The sequence below is a fragment of the Fundulus heteroclitus genome, chromosome 11, assembly GCF_011125445.2.
Source record: "Fundulus heteroclitus isolate FHET01 chromosome 11, MU-UCD_Fhet_4.1, whole genome shotgun sequence".
Taxonomy (NCBI): Eukaryota; Metazoa; Chordata; class Actinopteri; order Cyprinodontiformes; family Fundulidae; genus Fundulus; species Fundulus heteroclitus.
The window spans coordinates 29,105,570-29,132,051 of NC_046371.1; the positions used below are offsets into that span (position 1 = coordinate 29,105,570).

Here is a 26,482-nt window from a genome sequence, read left to right on the forward strand (position 1 = left end):
AATGCTAATCCTGCATAGTGTGAAAATAAAGGGTACAGTCAGATAGTGGATTTTTAAGTTAGCTGAAGTCTAGTAAAACGAGTTGAGCTGAAGTTCAGAGTAAGCAGGAAGCTGATGAAACTGAGCAACACAATTACAAAAAAAAAACAAAAAACATAATCCTTTTGTGAATATTATGACTGATTTGATGGAAAATCCTGTCATGATAATTAAACAGAACGTTTTATCCGACTCTCTCTGATTATTGTGTGACATTTACTTGGAGAGATACTTGTCTATTTTTGTCTAACACCCAAATGTTCCCTCTTCCTCTTGAGTGAATGTCTCTCTCTGTGCCCTTGCCTTTGAAGCTTTCTGTGTGTTTTTGGTCCTTTCTGTAGCCTCGCAGCGCCGGTTCTCAATGGCCTCATGCAAGTGGGTAGAAGATATTTTCCAAAAACCAAAAGAAAAAAAACCTGAGCACTCAGTCGTCAATCTGTTCATCTTTGTTGTAGTTAAGCTGATAAAAGACATTTTTTTCTTCCCTTGAGGCGCTTGCAGAGTTGAGCTTTTAATAACTAATCTAAAAATAAAAAATATTAATGAGATATCAAAAAATATTAAAGAGATATTAATAGTTCAATTACAGAAATTTTAATTTGCAATACTATATAAAATAATAAAAACAACATCAAAGACTTCCTTTTACATGATATAGATCTCTAGTTTTCAAAAACTGTTTTCAAAACTGGGATTTTCCCCATAGAGTACCATCCAATGCACGACTTTCACGCTCAATATCTTTTACTGACTGATCTTACTGACATGTTAAACGGTTTGTCTTCCATGATCCGTTTGTTGTTCTTCCTCCTATTTCGATTGGGATGTTATCTCATTGCTAATTCTGCCTTTGATCCCCGTAGCCTGCTTTGCGAAAGACGGTTAACATGGAAGAACGAACCTTAGCTTCTAATTATCCTGAACCTGCACTGGATTCTAAACAGACCATGAAAGTGATGGAGTTGCTCCAATGGCAGCACATTTTTTGATGTCCTGTGAGCTATTTATCACAGCGCAAAAGTAGTTGTCCCCTTATAAACTTCTTCTGTTTTTTGCTTTTTGGATGCACTTACATATTTCAGGTAATTTTTCTAAATTTCAAATTCAGTTCAAGTAGACCAGAGTTCCTTGATAAATCACACCATGTTTTTGAAAATTGCATTTTATATTTAAACAAAACTAAACCAAACTGTACCTATGTGAAAAAGTAATTGCTCCCTAATTCTAATAACTGTTTGCGTCACCCTTGTTGCAACTGCCATCAAGCCTTTGCAATAGCTTGTAAAGGGGTGTTTACATCACTGCTGAAGAATTTTGACCCACTCTCCAGATTTTTAATTAATTTTTTTAACGATTCAGCCACAGTTGTGGATTTCTGACCATGGGCATATTTAAAGTTACACCGCTATATCTCAATTGAATTAAACTCTGGACTTTACCTAAGATGTTTCAAAAACCTAATTTATTACATTGCTAGAGTACGCCCCAGCAACAATAAATCTAGTAAATTCAACGTAAAAGTTACGTTTATTTTGGCCTTAAGTTAGAAACAAGGCAGTGTCCTCTGTCCTCCCAATAGAGACAGGTGGCTCTCCCTCTCAGGAGAGAACTGTGTACGCCGAGGGGCGGAGTGATATTACACACTTGGGAAGAATATTTAGTGCACCTTATAGTTCAAAAAATACGATATATGAGACTTTTTTTGTGTTGGGGCTTAAGAGCTGTCTTGCTGACCACTCCCACTGCCTTCTGTGTTTTGTGGTTTTATTTGAATCTACTTAAAGAGGAAAGTTTACAATTTCCCTTCAACAAATAACATTCAGTGATATTATTTAGCCAAACATTTTTTTATTTATGTATAATGAACCTTCACTGGAGTCCCAAAGCTTTAGAAATAGTAGCATTCAATCCCTTTTCAGATTAATGGATGTAAATTATTTTTTAGGCTGGCAAAATTTAGTCAAAAATGGGATTTATCAGAGTTAATTTTTGTTTTTTTATTTTTTTTTTACATAGGACCAGGTTATTTTGAATAGCTGTATTCCCTTAATAAGACAAATCATCATTTAAAAACTACTTTTAAAACTACATTTTAAAAGTTCAAACATTTAAATATGACAAAAAGGCAAAGATCAGAGAAATATGTCGGGGAACGTTCTTTTCCAGAACATTGTACAACCTTCCTTTTGGCTATAGCTGTGCCTTGATAGCTTTAATCATTTAGTCATATATCATATTGTTCAACCAGACTCAAAGCGGTCATGCTCAGATTTATATCAGAGTGCTGCATGCTTGATATTTTGCAAAGCGAAATATGTGGATCAGCACAAGTTCTACAAAGCGATGACTATGGTCAAATACTTACAGATTTAGATAATACCATCACAGGAGGTAGATAATTTCCATGTCCAGTATGGACAAATATCAACGTAATCTCACAAAATCCGATCTTTAGAGCCACGTAAGCAGCCTGTGCAGAAGCTAAATAACCAACCCCAGAGAGGCGAAGGCTTTATTTGGCCATTTACTGCACACAGAGAGTTGCTGCATGACTGACAATACTCGCATAAAGTCAACACACTATAGGCAGTCAGATGGAAAGCTCTGCTCTCACAATGCTCTGAACAATGCAGCCACGAGTTAGGAGCAGGACAATTCAAATTTATGCCGTGATGGAATATGAAAATTGCCTTTTGTGTAGCAGGAAAAAGAACGACAACAATCTCCACACATGGCTCTGCTCGCTATGGCCCAATGCCAGGCAATAGCTTTTCTGACAGGGCTTTGATTAGTGAGGAAAAAGCACATGAGGCTAAAGAATATCACTGAATGTTAATTTTTTAAGGGAAATTGTAAATTTTCCTCTTTAAATATATTCAAAGAAAACCACAAAACACAGAAGGCTGTGGGGGTGGTCATCAAGGCAGCTTTTAAGGCCAGCGTGATTCCTCCCTCCCATGGTCTTCCTTGGTGATGTGTTGCTTTCAGCTGCCAGCACTTAGTGCAGTGTGGTCAAGATCTATGTTCTTTGAAAACATCAGATATTTGGCACGATAACTAAAATAAGAATGCGTTTGCTTTAATTTCAAGCAGCAGTAGGGAAAAGTAAGGGGTACTCTTAACAAGTAAAGTCAACACTTGCACTCTCCAGCACTCTTCTGTATAATAAGAGCATTAACACTGGGATGGGATGAAAAGGAGGGCAGCACAGTGGCAGAGTTACTAGCACTGTTGCCTTGCAGGAAGAAGTTCCTGGGATGTTTATGTGAGGAGAAGCACCTTCCCACCCCCCAAAATGGATAGATAGGGTGAGAAGGGCCTACATTATAAGATAATAAAGAATCGGTTTGCATGCCTGTTTTGTCAACAAACTTTCGCTTAAATGTTAGTTTGGCTACATTGCCCGATTCATTCCTTATACATTCAACTGAACCAGCGGAATGTGGTAAGTTCCAAGGTGCCAAGATTTCCCAGTAAAATGCATCCCTGAAAATGCATGCCAATTTATACCTGCTGGTTAGAGTAGTTCAGAACTCATCTTTTCTTCTGTACATCTTACTGTCCATCAATTATTCATTCATCTCCTTGGAGTGTGTGGCTTACCTCCAGGAAAATCTGCAGTATGATGATGTGAAGTTTTGTATTTATATGTCTAAAATCACCAAACAGTGGTGTGAGAACTCTGGAAATCTGAACATATAGAACTGCAATTTGTAATAAAAAATGTGTGTGAACCATCGGGGGATGGCAGGCTGAGGTAGTGATCATCGTTTTTCACTTTGGCATAACGGCAAAGTACACCTGGTTTGTTTCCCGAGTGATTGGAAGTACAGTATATTGCCACCTAAGATTTTGTAATGGCCTTCAATGTAAGATAGCAGGTAGGTCTTCTCTTTGCAGCTATGGATAATTGATTGCTTGATTAATTTATATAGCGCTTTAAAACAACCAACTAAGGTGACCAAAGCATTTAACAGTAAAATCATAAGACATGGAAACCTACAGCCATAAAAGCAGACAACAGAAAAATAACAATCATAGATAAATGCCACCATGCTACTTGGTATTAAAATCTTTCCTGAAAAGAACAACTCTTCAGCTTGGATTTAAAGTCCATAGCCCCGTTATTTGACTTTTTTCTATTTATATGTCAATAACTCACTCTGGTTGCATACAAAGTTTTTTATGAAAGATTATCACCTCCTGCTTGCATATTGGTTGTTATTTCTTTGGTGTTTTATGCTTTGTTTTTGCTCAGTTTGTTAGTAAATAAAGCCTTTTGGGTTTATTTACGATTTTAACAGAAGTGCGTACTGTGCCGGCGCAGCAGGGGTTAAAACAATAAAGCAGCCAATAGCTGCAAACATCTTCACGCGAAACAATGAAGAATGGTCCAAAATCCAATGGAAAAAAAAGCCGCAAAAAATATGATTCCAAAAGGGAAAAGACTGGAATGTCGCTGGAAATACAGATGTGACCACAGAGTTGATTGACTTTCGTAAATGTTCTGCTATAAGGCTGTTAAAGTTTTTGTAGGGTTATTTATTGGTTTAATAAATTAATAGCGGTTGGTCTTTGATTACGCTGAGCTGCCACTTTATTGTAAGGCATTTCAGAAGGTCAGACTTAGTCCGTCATTATGTACAATTGATTTATAAATTTAGCAAACCGGCATTATATTTCTGCGAAACTGTCTAGCTGTCGCCATGTCTGTTTATATTTGTTAATCGCGCCCGAGAGCAAATTATTTTCCGGCTCAAAACATTATGGAGGCTTGTTGTATATAACCTTATTTTATCATAATCCAACGGTATTTGGTCTTTTTTTATATAAGCACAGTACATGGCTATATACCTTTAAATATAAATCCAGAGCAACACCACAATGTGATCTAAATGCCCGAGTACGCAGAATCAAACAAATAGCGGAATCAAATGCGCAACAGGGGCCTACTTTTTTTTTTTTTTTCAATACTCCCTCTCACCATCTGTTTTTGCAGTGCCTGTGGTGGATGTATGCATGATGAGCATCTATCTTCCGGCGAGAGAATGTTTCAGTAGACAGCACATCAAGATAAGTGACACATGTTGGGGCACGGAACATGGTGCAGCAGTCTGAGAAAGGCTGCGACCCAAAGTAAAACTTAAGAGAAAGGAAAAAAAAAGAAAAGAAAAACAAAACCAAGCTGTAATGATTAAGGATTGTATGCATGATGATGGAATTATAGGCAGTAGAGATTTTGGTGGTGAAATCTCATAGTTTGCCTAATTAGATTGAAGACTCCAGAGGAATGAATGTTCAACCCGTTTACGCCATCATGCAATATTCTGTCTGTGTTAGTGAGTTTACGGCTTGGGAACAATTGTCCTTTGGAAGTAACTCGTAGAGAATAAGATTCGAAGTAAAAAAAAAAATCCAGAATTTCAAATTCCAGAATTGGCAAATTAATCACCAAAAGGGTGGCATTGATAAAAATGATCTGTCAAGGGGAAAAAAATACTTTTGATTCTTTGTAACTTGAAAGTATATTATGTGATAGAAGTATAATTTACAGAAAAAAAATTACGTTATGTATGCCTTCTTAAATGAACATCACTTTAACATCTGTGTGTAATAAAAAAGCAAGACAAACTCAGGTATATCTTAATTAGCTGAAAGCATCATGTGTATTGATTACATGATGCACCATGTTAACACAACACTGCAAATTAGGAATTGATTTTCATACATGGGTAAAATGATGACGTTAAAAAGAGAGTTCTGCCCTTCTTGTTGCACAGAAGACTCTTTCAGTATCACTGGAACTAGTCCCCAATAAACTTGTGAAGTTCTTAAGACTACGGGGAAGTCTGAGATATCTGCAAGAGAGCATTAAAGCCAGAGTGGTTCCACTCCTGTGAGACTCACTGGAAATAAGGAAATGCATGTCAGACCCATGCCGAACAATTCCAGTCCCTCAAGTGCCATCCATCATTGAAGGGCAGAGCACTAGTTAGAGGGAGGTTCAGCGACTCAGACTATGATGGAAAGATGACCCTCAGGGCTTTCCTCTGACGCGGGCTTGAGTAGCCCCACCAACTAAGTTTGAAGTGGAACTGGCCCCCAGCCAGCATCCCCTCCCTGATGCACAACGCTCTATACCTGCTTCACGAATCACATCTGGGGTGAGACTGGGTAAGACCCAGTGAGAGCAACAGAGCTCTAACTCCACTTTCTATTTCTGCCTCCATAATTATCCTTCAGCTTTTGACTTAATTCACCCTGTTCATGGCCGTACAAAGTGAGATAAAATCAGCCCCTCCAATGGAAATGAGAGGTACTGGGCTAATAAATTTCTTTTACATTTTGTATCTTAAGAAACTTGTCATTTCAAGCCGAAATTTAAACACAAATTACCACCTCCGAACCTGCTGCTTCAGCATTCTGCTGCCAAGACTCATTGGCATGGCAAAGGTAGACAGCATACTATCCAATTTTTAAAGCACACAGAGCCATCCACTTTTGTTAGAGTAATACATGAGCACATTTCAAGCTTAGGGATACTGGCTTAGGCACACTGGCTCACTCATTCATTTTACAGGCTTAGTGCTAAAACCGAACATGCTCGGTGTCCGCATGGTGCTAAAAGCACTATTTATGGAAACTAATGTGAGCTTATATGCATGCACTTTTCTTTTTAGCTGTAATTCTGAACACTTATCTGGGTTTTCATCCATGTCATGTACACTTCAGTGGGGCATAAGTAGTAGCGGAAGATGTGTCGAAATGACCAAAACGAGAAATACATCACGAGGAAATGTTTACTGCCAAAAATATACAGCCTGCACCTTGCAAAAGTGTTCAAACCCCATGAGCCTTTTGATAATTTGTCACAGTACAATCATAAATATCAGATTTAAAATCATTTTACATGATAGACTGACCCAAAGTAGTGATGCAGAAAAACAATATATATATATATATATTTCCACTTTTTATGTATATTAGGAAAGTGTGACATTAATTTGTATGCAGTCAGTTACAGTTCCAAGACTTTTGGTATATGTTCAAGCTTTGCACATCTACAGATGGTTTTTGCCAAATAGCTCAAACTTAGTCAGATTAGTTGGATAACCTCTTTTAACATCAATTTTATATTTGCAGATTCTCAGTTGTGTTTTAGTCTAAATTGTGACTGCCTATCATGTTGTGGGTCATTCCTACACATAAATACACTTTGATCTAAGCCATCCTGCTGTTGCTCCGGCTGTATGTTTACAGTTATTATCCTGCAAGGGAGTGAACCGGCAAACAGCATGATGATGTCATCACCATGTATTATCGTGGAAATTGTGTGTTCAGGGCAATGTGCAGTTTAAGTTTTGCATGTAGGTTACATTTCTGTCTCTCCTGACCAGAGCATCTTTTTCTACATGTTTGCTATGACTACATGACTTATGCCAGGCTGCAAACAGGACTTATGGCTTTCTTTCAACAGTGGCTTTTTTCTTGCTGCTGTTGCTTATAAGGACAGCCTTGTTTAGTCCACAACTTAAGTTAATAGGCTCTCTCACCTGAGCAGTATATCTCTGCAGCTCCGGCCTTTTTCCCTGGTCAATGCTTTAATACTCACATAGACACATTGAAGTCTGTAGTTGTAATATGACAAAATGTAAAAAAAAGATTCTGTGGTATTAGCTTCTGCTAGAAGCATCATGAATAAAAGCTGTAAGTGTTAATAGCGGTAAAAATGCTGACCGACATTATGACTGCATGAATGACCGTAATACATTTGAGGACAAAAGGATCCTTTTACCAGCCATGTTACCCCAGTCTTCAAATCGGCCCGGCACAGTGATGAAACTGTGGAGAAATCCCTTTAAAGTGAAAAAGAATCTAGTGTGAAAGGAACTGCAACGGGAGATTTATTGAGATAATGGGACTCCTGCTCTGGTTCCATTTCAATTTCAACATGTGGCTACAATCATTACCACATGATAATTTACTTCAATCAGAAAGACAATAAGCCAATTCTATACAGTGCTGTAGTTAATGGCCTGAGATGTGATAACATGCCACCAAAAAAAAAAAAAAACCCTTTCAAAGGTTCTGGCCTGTCTGCTGTCATTTCACAAATACTGTAATGTGTGTGGTCCAACTTTAGGTGGGGACGCCTTCGCTCTCATTGTCGGCGATCAGACAAGCGAAAACACATTTTCAATTTCAAATTGGGCGAAGGGAAATGTAGACACATTCAAAACTATGACATGTTGACACATCATCAGCACCACTGGATTCAGCTCCATTGTCCCATAAAGTAATTTGTTACAAGGCCAATAATTTACCAGAGTCTATAGTGTGGGAGCTTAATGTGGGTTAGGTAATTTGTTTGCGCTCCAGTTAAGATTCTTTCAATAACCTATTTGCTGTGAAATAAAACTACAAACAATTGAGTCATAGTAAATAGAAGCAGCTAAGTTAAGAAAAGCACAATGACTGAATGACCGTGGGATCATAAGCAAATCCCTCATTAAGGCTTTCTTAAAGGGACCACTCTTTAGGAGTCTTTTCTGCAGTAGGATCCAAAAACCTACTAGTCCCATGCCCTTTCTCTTTTCTTGCTGGAATAGGCCACAGTGCTGGTTCAGGCTGAAATAAAAGAGGCAGACACTCTGGCAAAGCACAGTGACCTCTGTTTAAGAAAATCCACACCTTTGCATCAGCATTCCAAACTGGCACCCGGGCAGGGACCCAAGTTGGCATTCATAGGAAAAAAACGAGGCCCGTTAGGGCTATATTCTGCCCTCCAGTCAAAGCAGTGTCTTAAATTAAGCCTTTATTTGTTCATGCTTTGTACACAAGAACAAGATGTTCATGTGTTATATTTGCGACGGCCAAAACAACCGTACCCTTTCTGGAGCTGATATGGCAAGCAATTAAAGCACAGAATACCCCCCCCCCCCCCCCCCCCCCCCCCCGACGGGAGTTCAAACAGTACAAATATATAACGCTACAAACATCATCTGTGAGATCTAAGACAGGAAAATCAGACAGCATTACCAAAGAACCTCATTATCATGCAAATGCCATTTATTCCATTTTATCTCACCCTTCTCAATAGCCCATATGGCAGCAAGTCCGCATAGAGGAAGACACAGGGAGACCTCATGCTGGGCAAGTGGCCACATCAAAATTCCTCCATCTGTGGTCAATTGAGTTTCTGTGTGTGTGTGTCTGTGTGTGTGGTTGTGTGCTCATGCTAGCACCTGTCTTCAGTCCAGCAACACAAGCGCTAGCCCTCATATCACACTGAAGATGACTAACCACGGATCCCCGGAGAGGAGTCATTATTGCCGAGGCTGGGCTGGACATAATGGGACTGATCGTCAAATGTGTGCCCCCAAGAAGAGAGACGGGGCACATCACAGGCCCCCAATGAGTCATGTTCAGATTTCTGAGGGTGGCGAGAGGTTAAACTAGGCTACTGAAGATGTCTGTTATCGGACTCTAAGTGTGTTGGGGAGGGCAAGGAAAAAAAATACTTACTGGCTTCACATAATAACAAAGATGTATAAAATGGGAAAGAAAAGTCTTTGGTGTATCCCTGAAGGTACATAATTGATGAAAGTGAATACAAAATCAAGTGACAAATCAAATCAAGTCAACTCTAGGATGAAACATGACTAAAGCCTTATCGTCTTGCATAACTGATACATTTTGATACAGATACGGTTGTGGAACCTTAAAATCTTGCAATATACTGTAAGTATTTATTTTGTTGTGTAAAGGAATTCACACAAACAACTCAAGAAATTTCACATGGAACTGGAAATTAAATTTTGGATTTCTCTTTTCAATTCAACACAACTCTCTAATGAAGATATTCATATTTTCACATTTTGTCACAATAAAACCACACGGTTTAATATTATTTAGTGGAGTTTTAAGTGGAAGAAAAAATATTACCTGTTTTTTTTTTTTTATATTTTACAAAAATAATCTAAAAGTATTGAATGCCTATGTATTCATCCCCCACTCACTCATTTTCTGGTTAAACCACCGTTCTCTGCAATCACTGCTGCAAATCTTTTGGGACATGTTCTTGTCAACTTTTTACATCTTCATTTTTTTTTTTAAATTAGTCTTTGCTAAATGCTTTAAGATCAGTCAGATCTGATAGAGAGCATATTCAAACATCAGATTTTAACATTTTCAGTTGTATTTAGGTCTGTGCTTTGATTAGGTGATTCTATCACATGAATATACTTGGATTTAAACCTTTTTCATTGTAGCTTTGGCTCTGTCAAGCTTATCTGTCCCTGTTACAGAAACATTTCCCATAGCATAGTGCTGCCCTTATCATGTTTCAGATGCTCAGTATTTTTCATGTTGGTCAAAAAGTCAAATTTTGATTTCATCTGAACAGATGACCTCCTTTCATGTTTTTGTTGTGTCCCTGATTCTGGCAAGCTGAAAATAGGGCTGGCTTACTTCTCATTACTCTTCCTTACAGGTCACATGGGTAGAATATTTTTCCAACATATTCTCCCACCTGAGCTGTGGATCTCTGTAACTCCTCTAAAGTAACCTGGATCTGGGCTGCTTTTCTGATTCATGCTCTCCTATTCTGACCTGTCAGTTTGGGTATACATCCATGCGTTGGTAGGTCTACTGCTGTGCCATACTCAGCTCTGTGAGATGTTAAACGCTTGACAAATATCCTAAACATGGTTTACACCTTTGTGACCGCTTCATCTCTGACCTGGCAGTTGTGTTCCTTGGTCTTCATGATAATGTTTGTAGAGGCTGACGCCTCAGAAGTGCAGCTGCATTACAGAAAAATTAAATTACACTCAGGTGGACTGTTTATTAATCAACTGAATTCTGAAGTGAATTGGTTGAACTCAATTTTGTTTGGGGGTACTGAAGTAAAAAACAAAAAAAGGGCGGAATTCCAATACGCACCACAGTCAAAGTGTCCATTTGCAAAATATTTTATAAACCACTAAGCCTTAGATGTGCCATTTGTTGTCTATCACATAAAATCTCATTATAGTACTTTTATATTTGTTTTTTGGGTCGGGTACTTCTGCAAAGCATGGTAAAGAAATTTTTTTTTACATAATGTCATTTCTCTTTTAATCAATAGTTAACTAATACAGCAAACTGACATCACTGCTAATTGAAATCTGACCAGAAATGCCTGAAATACAAACAAACACATTGTACACAGAGACACCAGTCACTGTTTGTCTGATGTGATTACAGTGCATGATAAATCATGAATCTTGACACCAACCAGATATATAAGATAAGCAGTTTTCATGTTGTGTGAAGCAATCAATTTAAAGGGAATTACAGAGCTCACTGATTATGATCAGTGCCTATTAAAGTTAAATGGCACTGTAATCAAATTGATTTACACATTTGGGTTGTGAGGCGACCTCCGTCATAACCCCCCCCCCCCCCCAACTCAACCACATTGCTAACAAACACAAGTGCTGCACAAACACACTCACGGCGGGCAGAGAAGCATGCATGCATGAAATGTATACAGTTCTTGATTTCGCATGCGTGAAAAGAGGAGTGGGAAATAAACACAGGCCAACTGAAATAGAGTGCACTCTAACTGCCTGAAGATAAGAATTAGGAAAAGTGGGAGGAGGAAGCAGATGCTTCAGCGCACAAAAAAAGAAACTCAAGAAATTAATTGCTGCAGATCAGAAAGCATCTATGTCACATAAATCGGAAATTTTATTGATATAGTTGGAATTTTTCCTTACTTGCAAAGCCAAGAACCATAACGAGATGTGTTGATGTCGGCTTCAATTAGGCTGAAAGACTGTTATAGACCACACACACACACACTCACACACACGCAAATGCACACACACAAGCAAAAAAAACTCTCTGAGCTAGGAAACCGAGGTTATATTACGTCAGATTGCAAGTATCTAAAAACGAGTACAAATTCAGGACATCTTGCGCTATATAAACCCATAATACTACCCAAATGTCATAGTTCTTTCAGTTTAAAGTTATTTTAATGAGATTCTAGAGAAAGCGCCCAAGTGATTGGAATTTTGTCCTTGGGTACAGAGCAGAGCGGTAGTGTACAGTGCTAACCTCATCTGTTTCTGCACTTTGTTGGCTGTTCCTACATTGCTTTCTTTCTAACATGAAAGAGTTGGCTTCTTGAAAATGAAATGAAATTGGCAAGAGTGATCTCTGCCGGATTTCTGCAGGATCCTATAAAATCTGAGAAGTCTTGATTTGGATCATTTCAGTTTTATGCCGGAAATAGTCTAAACTATATGTGCATATTTTACATTAAATTTGCTAAAGCTGCTGTCACACAATCTTGCCAAAAATGCTGGCGTTTACAGGTAAACATGGTGGAATGAGCGGAATGCTGCGGGACATCTAGCCCTTAACAACAAAGTTACGTTTAACTGTCCAACTTTATTGTGAAGATAACTTTGTATTAAATAAATGAATTGGTAAATCATCATCATGGAAACAAATAATAGGTCACTGGATGAGTTTTAAAGCAGAAACATGTATAGGTTTTGACCCACGTATTAGCTTAATTTGAGATATACTAAATGATTTTTCAGGTCAATGTATAGCACTTGGCGCACATCAGTGCTCAGTGTGGGCTGCCCTTGACCTCTTCCTTGAAGAAGGTCAGCACCAACAAAGCTGCAGGTCTAGACATGGTGTCTGGTTGGACACTAAAGTCATGTGCTGAACAGCTAGCAGGAGTCTTTCTGGACATCTTCGACCTCTTCCTGCATCTCTCCATGGTTCCTGCCTGCCTAAAATCATCCATCATCGCGCCTGTCCCCAAAAAAACAACCATCACCTGCCTCAGTGACTGTTGCTCTGAGCCCCGTCATCATGAAGTGTTTCGAGAGGATCCTCCTACAACACATCAAGAACGCCATCCCTTCTGGCCTGGACAGCCTGCAGTTTGCCTAAAAGATTAAAGCTCATGTGTACCAAACTATCACTGTAATGTAATATGTGTGTGTAAAATAAACAGGGACATGGCATCAGAACTGGCTTTAATCCAAATTCTCATCAATTCAGTCCTGTTTATAACCTGCATGTATGCATAAAAAGTCAACTAAATCAAAGCAATGCTACTCAAATGCCACAACAATTACCCAACAATTAAATTGTTTCTCATGTTACACTATACAGATGCTCTGTTGGTACTGATGAAGGTTCAACTTACTTATGTATAATGAAGAGCATGTCCATTTGACCTATGTGATTGCTTTGGGGCACCCAGACTGTATTAAGGGAATTTACAACATTCATCTCAGTATCAGTGGATTTTATACCCTTCAACCTAATAGATGTGAACTGCACAAAACATTGTGAGTAATACAGTAACTTTACTTGAAGCATTTCTATGGATCAAAATGATAATGAAAAAAAAATGTTGTGTACATTATTATATGTAACAGCCATTGGGCAATTTTAGCAGCAGTAGTGAAATCACTTAGACCATGTTATGTGGTTTTGTTTAAAATATTTTACTTAATACATTGACACCATAAAGTCATGATATATTTTTTCAGTATCACATCACAAGGATCTCATGCCAGTCCATGCATGATCATAGTTAATAATATATTCAGCTAATACGCCACATATGGAAATCATTTTCTTTGTTAAAGGCAAAGGCATTGCCAATGCTCCAAAGACCAATAAGCTAATTCTAACTGCAGGCAAGCTACGCCTGACTGCAAGCATCACTTTATTAACCGGCAAAACTAAAATGAATCCTGAGAACATCATGTTCCATTGTGAGGCACCAGCAGTTTCTCAAAATGTAGATTCCCAAGTGTCAAAATTCCCCTAGTATGACTAAACACACATCCATGTCAATATTTCCTGGGCCTGGTGATGCAAAAGCTGACAGTCTGGGGTTTATATATTGTGTTTTATCCAACTTAAATGGAGTGACACATTGTGCTCTCCTCCCCATTTTTTGCTTGTCAGTCATCTTTAATGCAATGAAAAAAAAAAACTTTGCGCCGGTACAACCTGTCACTCTGCCACTCAAGCGCTTAAAAAAGACTTCATGTCACGATTCAGGTGGAGCAGGGGAGGAATTCCTGCGTCTCATTTGATTTCTTTTTTTCCTGTCTAATCTTTCATTTTATGTGGGCTCTGTGTTATCTCCCAGAGGTGGGAATAACGTTTTAATTAGGTCTATCCTTGGTTAGCAGATTATCTCTGCATCTCCATGCCATATGTGCTTATCTTGTGGGCTTTGCGTCTTTGTCGAGGGGCGCTCAATCCCCCACTCCCTGTCAGAACATCACATATCCCCCATCTTGTGCCACCTTTTCATTCTTTAACTGTTCCATCTCCCCTCACAATCTTGTTCTCCTGCTGCTGACAACAAAGAGCACCCAGTCTCACAAAAAGCTGTGTTTTGCAGATGGGGATGGCACAATAAACAGGCACAACAACAGAAACAAAAGGGAGGTGGTGGGGGGGGGATGCACATCTTTCACATGCTGAGTATATGGGAAAAATGGAAATGATCAGCTCCTGGCTCCTGGGTGACCAGCAAGCCTGTATATGGAATGACTAAATCTATTTAATGGGTTCTAAAGCAATCTCTGACCTCCACTGGGCCAGAGGGAAAGGGAATATTGGCAAGACTTATCCTCTGCTTCACAGCCACCACCAGCTCCATTCTTGAAGTATGGTATCTCTAATGGACAAAAACATTTCCAATACAGATAAATAAACTAAATAACAAGACGCTACCTAGCTGTCAAATAAACACTCAATGCATCACAATGCAAGTTGCTGGACTAATAATAAAACCCAGTCGTCTGGTGCTCTGCCGTGACAGTGACACATTTTACCCTTTGATCCTTCGGTAGGCTCCTACATCTCTTTGCCATGACAAAGGCAGAGATTTTGTTGCACACAAAATACAGAGCAGACCTGAAAATGACAGATACAATGCGAAAATCTAAATCTGTCACAATTAAAACATAAAAGTGGTCCCTCAAAACACTAGTTATCTATTTTTTTTTGTAAAAAACAATTATTTCTTAATAAGTTGGCTCAGATTTTCTGATGAGGATTCGTATCGATGGAATTATTACCAGTCACTACTGTATCTACCATATTATAGATATCCCTCTTAGTGTCTTTGCTTGGATAAAACTTAGACTAAATTAAAAATAAAAATATTGGCCCTACTGTCATCTTTAGACTTCTCAATATTATAAAAAAAAGTCATTGAAATTTGCACAAAAGGTGAACCATCAGTGCCCTCTTGATCCTAGTAATCTCATGGATCTAATAATCAAAAACTACATTTTATATTTATATTTGAAATATATTTGTTATTTAAATAGTATATTAGGAATAAACCCACTGAAACAAACCACTCAGTGTGTTAAAATGTCCAATTTTGTTTGAAGCAAACTGTTTTCATGCCATCACAATTCTTTAAGAGATTTTGCATGGTGGACAAATTCAGAGCAGACCATTGTAATACAAATGCTGAGAGATATCTACAATGAACGTCGTTAAAATCAACTAACCATATCATTCCACAAATTGTGTTGGCTTACAATTTTATAGTTTATGACAAGTTCCACCCATATTTACATTAAACTGTCTGTTTCATTTGGTCTGTGAAGAATCTCTGATACTGCTGGAAGATTCAAAGGTTCCAGGAAATTTTTTGCAAGCAAGCTTTGCATAAGTAAGGGGAAATGCAGCAACAGAGAACAGAAATGGGAACGAGGCAAATATTTTAAACCACCCATCCATCTGATTAACCTTCAAAGTCATGTTGACTTACTAATTTAATTAGCTGTGAAATTTTAGTTAAACATTTCTTTTTGTAGATGTTTGTGACTATTTTTAATGTTTACAGCCTCATTAATGTCTAAATCTGACTGAGAATAGTATGTTAAATTGCCCTTATTTCTTTTAACCTCACACTTTGTATTACATCTGACGTATGAAAAGTGCTACATAAAGAAAGTTTAATTGATTGATTGAATGATTGATAGCTTAATTTTATAATGTACCTTTTTAACTTCCTCAAAGTATCATATCATCAGCGTTATTGTTGCCATTCTTCCAATTTTAACTGATATGGGATTTTGTGAAAGCCTTACATTCAAAACTGATAACCTATGCACATAAAGAAAAGCCCTGCGTGATGATGAGATGAAACCACATTCATGCAACAAAGAAGTGATATAAAACATAATGAGAGCTCTGAACTGCTCTTGCCCAGAAGGGAAATACAAATATACAGAAAACTGAGAAAAATCATGTGTGAATCACGCATTTTGTTACAAAATAAGGACTGGATTATGTTTGGCAGCTTACATGTCCAGCACATGGTTACTGGTTGGTTATGACATTTTTCTTTTTTAAAAATGGACATCTGCTGAGATCTTGCTTTTGGATTAATGCGCACAGACATGATGGAACCTGCAGACCTAAGCTGCTGTGTAGTTTTCGTCAACCCAGAGCAGAACACAGTGTTGTCTGGATGTCATGGGTCAGATTTATTTAGAGGGCAAATGCTCCATTAGTTGGGCTTTTTTAATTAGCACACTTGTGAGAGAGGGTCATTAAGGATGTCTGACAAAGGACCTGCTGATGAGGGGGGATGGAGGCAATGCTTACACCAGCCCTTAGACCACTCTCACACATACAAACAGACACTCAAAGAGATCTGCCTAAAAAAAAAAACTAAGAAGTTTGACAGTCAATGGTGAAAACATTTAACACCTCAGGTGACAATATCTGCACTGTGGAATGGCTGCAGAGCACAAGATTATCTCTCAAACATATATGTTATTAAAAAAATAATTCAATACATATAGCAAAGCTATTTATACTTCTTGAACTTTTTCATGGATTCTCGTGTTGCAAGCTTTAACGTGTTCAGCTGTTGTTGGCAACATTCTCTTAAAAAGGATGCTGTAGGGCTCAGAGGCACAGCACTAGGCTGGTTTAAATCTTATTTTTATGACAGACTGGAAGTGTGTTCATGTAAAGATAAATCTCTACACTCTAGGGCAGGGGTGTCAAACTCCAGTTCTCAAGGGCTGGTGTCCTGCAACTTTTATATGTCTCTGGTTCAACACACCTGAGTCAAATAATCAGGTCATTAGCAGGATTCTGGAGAACTTGACTGGATACTGATGAGCTAATTCAGCCATTTAATTCAGGTGTGTTGGACCAGGGACACATCTAAACATTGCCGGACACAGGCCCTTGAGGAATACAGTTTGACACTCCTGCTTTAGGGTTACTTACCACAGGGTTCAGTTCTTGAGCCAATTCTCTTTACAATATATATACTAAAAAAAAAATCATGACATTCTTTGAAGATGCATCGAATATCAGTTTTAAAAAATATCACTGGATATTTATACTGATATGGAATGGGTCATGTGTTAGGAAAATCATAATTTGATGAAGATAAAAAAACACAGAGGGCTTAATCCAAATTCACAGAAAAAGTGAAACTGAAAAACTGATGAGGCAGGCAGGTCAAAATTCCCTAAATGTCATTGTAGCTACTCAAAATGGTACTTAGTAGTTTGGATGCCCCCCCGCCACCCATCCCCCATGCTTGTATGCATGCTCCTTATGAGATGATGGATGGTGTCCTGGAGTATCTCCTCCCATATCCTGACCAGGCTATCATTAAGCTCCTAGATAAACTGATGTGCAACCCACTGGCACCAGATCGACCTAAACATAATGTCCCAAAGATGTTCTTTTGCATTTAAATCAGGACGGCCAATGATATCAATCCCTTCATCCACCAAGAACTGCCTGTATAATCTTGACACATGAAGTCAGATATTATCATGCACCAGGAGAAACTCAGGAACCATTGCACCAGTGACTGGTCTAATAATGGGTCTAAGGATTTTATCCTGATACCTAATGGCATTTGAGGTAAGGCAAATTTATTTGTATAGCCCATATGAGTAACAAGGCAATTGCCGTTACTGACAAGACAAAGGTGCTGCACATGAACAGAACATAAGAAAAGAAAACATACAGACAAAAGCACATTGCAGTGGAATAGTAGGATTAGGGCAAGATAAGTTGGGGTACAAACTTAACCTAATGAGGTTGCAGTGAACTACAACAGTTTGAATTGAACATTAACATTTAAAGGCAACTCTAAACAAATAGGTTTTTAATCTTGATTTAAAGGAACTCGGGGTTTCAGCACTTTACTTTTGCAGTCTTCTGGGAGTTTGTTCCAGATAAATGGAGCTTAACAACTAAATGATGCTTCTGGTGTTTGGTTCTGGGTATGCAGGACAGAGTTGAGCCAGAAGATCTGAGGAGTCTGGATGGCTGATACATTGACACTAAGTCTATGTTGTATTTTGGTGCTAAACCATTCAGTGATTTATAGACTAACAGAAGTATTCTATAGTCTATTCTCTGAGATACATAGAGCCAGTGTAAGAGCTTTAGAACTGGGGTGATGTGCTCTACTTTCATAGTCTTAGTGAGGTTGTAGGCAGCAGCATTCTGGGTCAACTCCAGCTGTCTGATTGAGTTTTATGACCAGCCTGTGAAGATACCTTTGCAGTAATCAATTAAGTTTAGCATAAATATCCATCCATGCATTTTCTAACATGCCTATCCCTTGTGGGGTCGCAAGGGGTGCTGGTGCCTATCTCCAGCTGTCAATGGGCGAGAAGCGTGGTACACTCTGGACAGGTCGCCAGTCTATCGCAAAAAGATAAACATATGGATTAGTTTTGTTTTCTTTTTCTTTAGATCCTGTGACAGTAGTCCTTTAATGTTGGGAATATTCTTCAGGTGATAGAAGGCTGACTTTGTAATTGTCTTAGGTTCCTTTTGAAGGTTCTTGTCTGAGTCCATCACTACTCCCAGATTTTGGGCCTAAATAGTGCTTACTGGCTGAAACAGCTGAAGTTGTGTGCTAAATCTCGATCGTTACCCCATTGATCCAAAAATTATTACTTCAGTTTTGTTTTTATTGAACAAAAGAACATTTTGGCACATCCATGCATTTATTTCTTCTAAGCATTTACTCAGCCCTTGAATGGGTTCATAGTCAACCTGGTGACATGGTGATGTAGAGTTGTGTGTCGTCTGCATAGTTATGGTAACATATGTTGTTGATTTGTATTATCTGAGTTAGAGGAAGCATGTGGATATTGAATAGGAGGGGACCCAGAATGGACCCCTGGGGAACTCCGCATGGGATTTTTATGGGCTCAAATTGAACGTTATCTAAGGAGACGAAAAGGTTGTTCATTCATTCTTTATCCTGTACACCTCTGTGCATCCCCCCATGGATATGCCTTTCCCAGACCAGTCCTGACCCAACACCAAAACAGTCATGTTAAACAATGTTACAGGTAGCATAACGTTCCCAGCACTTTGAATGTCTTGTTACTGAAAAGTGCTATATAAATAAACCTTACCTTACCTTCACTGCAGCCTCTTCAGACCTTGGATACAACTATGTTTGTGTTGAGTGGGTGTGTGTGAGCAAGTTTGTCACTTGGAGGTGCACACTTAAGTTTTTGAATCAAGTCTGGGGTAATTTAACTGGGATCACAGAAAATATATAATTTATTATAGGGAGGACCATAATTTCAATTCCAAACTCTGTTCCCATGAGTGAGAAATAAAGAGTTACCTAACAGGAAGTGCCTTTAATTTGTTCAAGTTGATGCTCAGAAGTAGTTGAGAACCTATTTATTAGGGTAATGCCGAAGTACACAACATGGCACACACCAACAAACACATATAGCAATCTGAAAAGTTGCCCTTTATAGGGATTCTGCACCGTTTATTATGATAAATCTAAATGAAATTCAGAACAGCTGATTGTATTCAGATGTCACCTAATTGGTAGGTAATTAGAGTCTAATTCTATGCAATTCAATCTCTACATGTATACTGTTATTCCATGAAGATCGTAGTAGTTTGTTGGCAAACATCAGGGAACAAACAGCTCCAGAATACAGTTTAAGAGTTTACAAACTGTTTAAAGCACATTTAGGTTATGAAACAGTATCTCAAACTTTGGACATCTCATGAAACAGTTATCTGGTTATCATCAGAAAATTCCAAAAGTATAACACAACTGCAAACCAACCAAGAAATGGCCATGCACCTGCCTTGACAAAGAGAACATGATTAAGAGAAGGAACAAAGAGAACTATTGTAACCCTGGAGAAGCTGCAGAGATCTACAGCTCATGTGGAAGAAACTGTTGACAGGACAAATCTGTTCACTGTGCACTGCTAACATCTGGCCTTAGTGGAAGATAAAAAAGAAGCCATTGTTGAAAAAAAGCCACTGATCTACATGTCTGATTTTCCCCCTGGGGATAAGAGCAGTGACAATTCCTCTCCAAGCCCTTTTCATACTTTGCCCTCTACTCTACATGTTTCCTAGTATTGCCCGTTCTCTTAATATCTGCTTCCAAACCCTGTTGCTAGCTATTTTGAGGGAGTTCAACCTTCTTCTTTCCTCTGGGGTGCCAGGTCAGAGCCTGCCTAGTGTTTTTATAAGTGGGCTAGAGTAAGATATGTTCTCTTGAAAAATCTCCCTACAAAGGCAGCTGGTTTGTACATTATCAAAGGTCACTGTTTTTTTATTTTTTATTTTCCCTGGCCAACCGATGATCAGCATCTTTCAAAACCATCTGTTGATAGAGGTTGGCAATTGTTTGTGGCTGTAACTATTACCCACTGGATTTCAGCTTCAAAAGTGTTCAAAATTAGATAAATAAATAAAACTTTTGTTCAAAAAAGACAAATCTCCTGAATTAAATGTTTTTCTCTTTTAGTTAAATGCTGTTTTTGCCTTTCTGATGGGAGTATTTATGTTATATATATGCCTCTGAGCCACCGTGTCTGGTCAGATGAGACCGTAAATAAATTTTTTGCACTGCATGCAAGAAACTGTGTGTAGACAAAAAAAACTTAAAATGCACATCACACAGTGAAGCGTGGTGGTGGCAGAAGCATGGTTTTGGTTCACTCACTGTGCTTTTAGGAATCTGTCCTCAGTGTAGGATACTGCAGCCCTTAATTGATAAGTTAAACTGTTGTAGATCTTGGGGGGAAAAAAGAGAGAAAGCTTGAAGCCAATTTCAGCACTGTGTTGTTTTGAGAGTTTTTCTTAACTATAAATGATAAGAATCATTTTGAATATAAATCTTGAGGATATTCAAAATAGTTTTTAGAAGTTTTAGCGTGAAAAACTATGAAATGTTGTCATTAAAAATAACTAGGAAACTTTTCTTTTACTTCACAGTTATGTATTATTGCATCGGTCGATGACTTGAAATCCTAGTGAAACACATTGGTGATTAAGAGTGTAATGTGATAAAATGACAAAAAACTAAATTGCAAGACACTGCAAACCATTAGGTTTGCCACTGTACCGTTTTCTGGATGTTCTGTTTCTCCAATGCTGCCATCTGGGGTGGTCCTCTCATAGTGGTCCTCGGGCAGGGTCAGGGGTCCAATGCGAGGACCAGATGAAGACTTGCTGCTGGGGGTCTCCGACTCCTCCAAGCCGCTGTCATAGTAGCTGTGCTGTGAGGCATCCTGCAGGTCCTGCACAGGGTTGGTGGTAGAAAAGGTCACGCGACGATGGGGATGCTGCAAAACACAAAGCACATATGTTTTTTGACATGAGGAAACAAATCTCTTGACTGCATTTTCAGTTATATTGTCTTTGTAGTGAATGGTTCCCCAGCGATAAATGTTGTACCTGAAATTGCTCCATTTAACATCACTGAACACTGCTGTCTCTACAAAGTTCCCTCTCCAAAAGTTAGAAAATAGAATCAAATATTAAACACTATTAAATATTAAAAAGTCTTTTGTACTATTATTATTATGAATTTTACATAAGGTATAAATATATGAAGAGGATGGGAATATTTATTTCTTTAATAAGAATGTGCAAATCGGCACCAGCAGAAATGAATAAACTACCAGAAAAGCTCTACACTGACTCAAATGTCTTGGGTATGTAAATAGGGGGCAATTATTCAAACAGGTTAAACAATATTACTGTTTATATCAAGAATGATCAAAATCAGTTCCTACCTTATGAATAAAGAATGAATTAATACAAGCCACTGGAAAACAGAGTACACTTTTTTTTCTAGAATTAATTTTGCCATATTCATTGCCAAATGCTGCCAATGCTTTGCTTCCATAAAAGTATTATGCAAAAGGATGGAATGTTATAAATGGAGCATGTACATATGAGAAGTTTATCTACAGAGACAATACCTATTCATATGTATGAACCTGAAAGCAAACATTATACAATGAACCTTGCTGGGGGGGGGGGGGGGGAGTCATCAGAAACCGAGCGTCAAGCATATTTTCATAGCTGTTATTATGATCATTAGTCAGTTAGAGGATTCATTTTCTAAATCTGTCACCACCAAATGAATTCTGATGACAGTGATTGGTGCACTAATCAGTAGCCCCAGTGAGCGTCTTCCTTGCAATGCATTTTAATATCCCCCTCCCCTACCCATCCCACCCCACCCCATCCCTTCTTCCGCACCGTTTGATGTTTAAACCAGCAAAAAGCCCAAACAATATTTTCACAATTTGCCACAATTCCCGAGAGGCTCTAAATAAGACTAACAAAAAGAACCTCAGCAGTGCACTGGGAAAATAGTTTGGGACAGGCGTTAATATGCAAGTGTTAGAATGCATTATTAGAGGCTCTTTTGTTGTTTTATCCTGATAAGGTTTAATTAAAGATTAAAACTGTGAAGTTAACAAATAATAAAAAAACAGATGAAATCCAGAATTTGATTGCAGGAAGAGGAGCGGAGCGGCATGTAATGAATCATCTGAGATCACACCCTTTATCAAATTGAATAGCTTGTAAATACAGTTAGGAGACCATTAAATTTCCTCATCCGAAGATCAGTTTACAAATGGCTACTTACCACCGATTCACAAGAGAAAGATGACTCCTTGCAGGGCACGTGCAGTCTCGCTCGCCCGCCCGCCACTCCCTCCCACCCACACATGAGCACCTCTCGTAAAAGTCAGGAAAGCACTGATACAGCAGAACAGGCTTGCCTCGGCTCTACTAGTCAGCTCCGATCAATAAGAGAGGCCTGCACTTTTTACCATTTCAACACTTTTCTAGCAAACGGCAAAGAAAATAAATGCTTTTAAAGCTTAGGTAAGAGCCATCAACGCCCTAATGCCGTCAGTAGGCTTGCAATGTTTCCGGAAACCTGTGCATCTTCCCATCATCTTTACACCCATTGTATTTCTTTTGCACACAAATGATGCATCTCTTGTTCTAACAGTGGAATAATGATTATTAAAGCACTGGAGCAGAGAGCAATATTACTCCCCCGCCCCTTCCCCCCTTCCTCGGGGAGGTACTTCCTCAAAAGTCAAGTCAATAAATTGCTCATGGTATTGTGTAGAAAATGTTGAATTTTTCATTTCATTGTAACATTGCAGTGCCATGTAAAACCACTGAACTTCTTAATGTTTTGTCACTTGGCAGTGTTTCCCCTACCATTCTACGAGGTGGGTGCCCTGCCCCACCAACAACCCCAACCCCCCCCCCCCCCCTCAAGAAGGTCGCGACATGTAGTAAATTACTATACATCTGTTGCTGTTTGCGGTTCATTTTATTAAAATTAGTTTTTCTAAATGGCACCAGATCACATCCTGAGCAATTTCTGTCTCTAGCCTCCTATATACTAAGGCAGGCGGACATGAGTCCGCGGACAGGTAGAATTCAATTTTTAACTGCTCGGCGGGAAGTTTTCAAATCAAACTGTTTTTTTGTATGTGACACATAGCAAATACGCTGAGCTGCTCCTAGGCAGCTGCGACTCGCAAGCACCTGCAGCATTACACCCACTCGCACTGACAGACAGGCGCAGTGGGTGCCTGCTGAGGGAAATGTAGGAATTTGTCACAAGAAATTAAGCCAATAGGTGCTTCCGACTATCTAGGGTAAAACGTATGCGGAGAGTCTGCGCAGCTCAGATTTTGCGCACCGCCCACCCATGCGTGCCGGAGCCTTGTGTATCTCCTAAGCGAAGTTCTCGCTCTTACTCTCAGCTGCTGGGTTCGCACGCAGCGAAACTCACACTCCCCCTAGGAGAGAGAACGCACTGAATTCCCCAACAGAATTTGTAGCACTTGTGTGGGGACTGCGGGATACAACGGGATAAATGTGTCCTTTTTGGATGTGTGTTACAACAGAAAAGCACACATTTGTTGATTTCACGTGGTGCCCCACATGATTATGTTGATATACTGAGAACGTTTGCCTAATACAAATATAAGAACGATCACGTCTGTTTAAACTCCATTATTATAGACTTTAAATCTCAATATAACACGTTTTCAACAAGTAAACGGCTCTATAGTCATTTTCAAATGTCCTACAAGAATACCATTTTCTTTGATTGTCGCCAATCACCAAAAGTTTGTATGTTGAAGACAAAAATCCACCTTCCTGTGTCCCTGTATGAAATAAGATGGTTGTTTTATTCTTGGAAAACACATATTGTTGCTATATGGGCCCCATGAATTGATCAGAAACAGATCCAAAATGTAATGAAACTAAAATTGAATTAATTTATGCTCAAAAATATTCTACAGCTGCATGTCTTTGGGATATATCTCTGTCAACTTCAACATCTAGAGACTCAAGTTTTTTTTTCCAATTGCTCTTTGTCAAAAGAGCTCAAGTTTAATCAGACTGGATGTAGAACAACAAAAGACAAGTCTTGGCCCAGATACCCCATTTTATTGGATTGAGCTATCCCAACAGATTAATGAGAAATGATCTTAACCTTTGTGTTGTAATTCTAGCTGTATTATTAGTGTTGTACCGTTGAAAGGTGAACCTCTGCCCCACTCTCAAGTCTTTTGCAGTATAGAACATGTTTTCCTCCATTTAAATCAGTCTATCTTTTTCTCAACACAGTTTTAATGTTATTACTGAAGAAAAACATCCCCACATGATGAGGCTGCCACCATCATATTTCACTATGTGTGTTTGAGATGAGTTGCGGTTTGTTTTTTGCACGTCTCCCCTGACCTGTGCGGTTTGTTTTTTGCACGTCTCCCCTGACCTGAGCCCATTCTTCCAAATTGTTGATGCTTCCCCACATACATCTTTTCAGCTCCTCCAGAGACTTGATTAATGCTCTCACTGCCTGACTTGTTACTTTAGGTGGACAGGAGTATTACAAATATATCATAATCTTCATATTATTCACATAACAAATTTATCACTACTAAATTAAGATTATAAATGCCTGGGATATTGTTTTATAGCCTAACTTTGCTTTAAATGTCTCAACAACTATATCCCTGACCTGTCAGTGGTGTTCCTTGCTCTTCATGATGCTCTTTTTTTTGCTAATCTTCTCTAACCAACCTCTTAGGTTGGATCTCTACGGAGATTCTACTTCCACACTTTCAGGCACACAGATAAATTCTACTTACAAGGTATATAACTTCTTAAAGGTATACTATGCAACCGGGGTTGATTTTCCAGCGAGGCTCCCCCCAGAGGGCGAAAGTAAAAGTGCACTGTCGTAAAGATGCTCAGCTGTTCTGGTTTCTCCGTCAACCAGGCGTGGTTGTTTTGAGCTTAGCAGACAGGCGAACGCAACGAAAAGTAAAAAAAACGGCAGTACAAGCAATGACTAACACAGTGAAAGTATGAACATCAGGCTTCCCGCAGCGCTATCTTGGCGAGGCGGCCGCAGCGGTAGCGTCTCACCAACATTCAAAAAAATAAAAAATATATATATAATAATAATAATAACTAGAATCGTTCAACTTCTGAAGAAGTTGAAGAAGGCGCCCGCCTGGTGGTGGGCGTGACCGTCAACGGCAAAGCTTCCGAGTTCCTTGGTCTTAGGCTCTCATCGCTTGGGGATTTTAAATCAAACCTTCTGAATAAAAAGGATTTGTCTTCATCAAAACCTGCCGACCGGGAAAACTTTGCGTCTGCAGAGCTGCAAACTGCGTATTTCGATCTGAGACGCAGCTAATGAGCCAATTGGCGACAGCCGACGGTCAAAGTTTCCCATTCATTTGCTACGGTAGTCCTAAACCACTACTGACAGAATACACTTTTTGGCCACAAGCGTCATTTTGGGGGCGTTGTTTCCACCTCTTCTCTTAGAGCCGTTTTTAATAGAAAGAAGAAAAGGCAAAAAAAGGTCCAAACAAAAGGTTGTAACGTTTACATTTTTAACCTCTGCCTTACATAAACACTAGAATTAAATCTTAATAAATAAAAGTATAGACAATTATTTCAATAACTCAATTCAGTAAGTGACATACAATATATACAGGGGTTGGACAATGAAACTGAAACACCTCTCATTTTAGTGTGGGAGGTTTCATGG

At 38.8% G+C, this 26,482-nt stretch overlaps 1 protein-coding gene across 1 annotated transcript in view; it reads right to left on the minus strand.

Annotated features, from left to right (window-relative positions):
* pcdh1a (protocadherin 1a) overlaps positions 1–26,482 on the minus strand; it is a 143,370-nt gene that overhangs the window by 17,967 nt on the left and 98,921 nt on the right. The window contains exon 4 of the mRNA XM_012864738.3: positions 21,488–21,707. Coding sequence (XP_012720192.1) covers positions 21,488–21,707 — 220 coding nt within the window. The remainder of the gene's footprint in view (positions 1–21,487; positions 21,708–26,482) is intronic.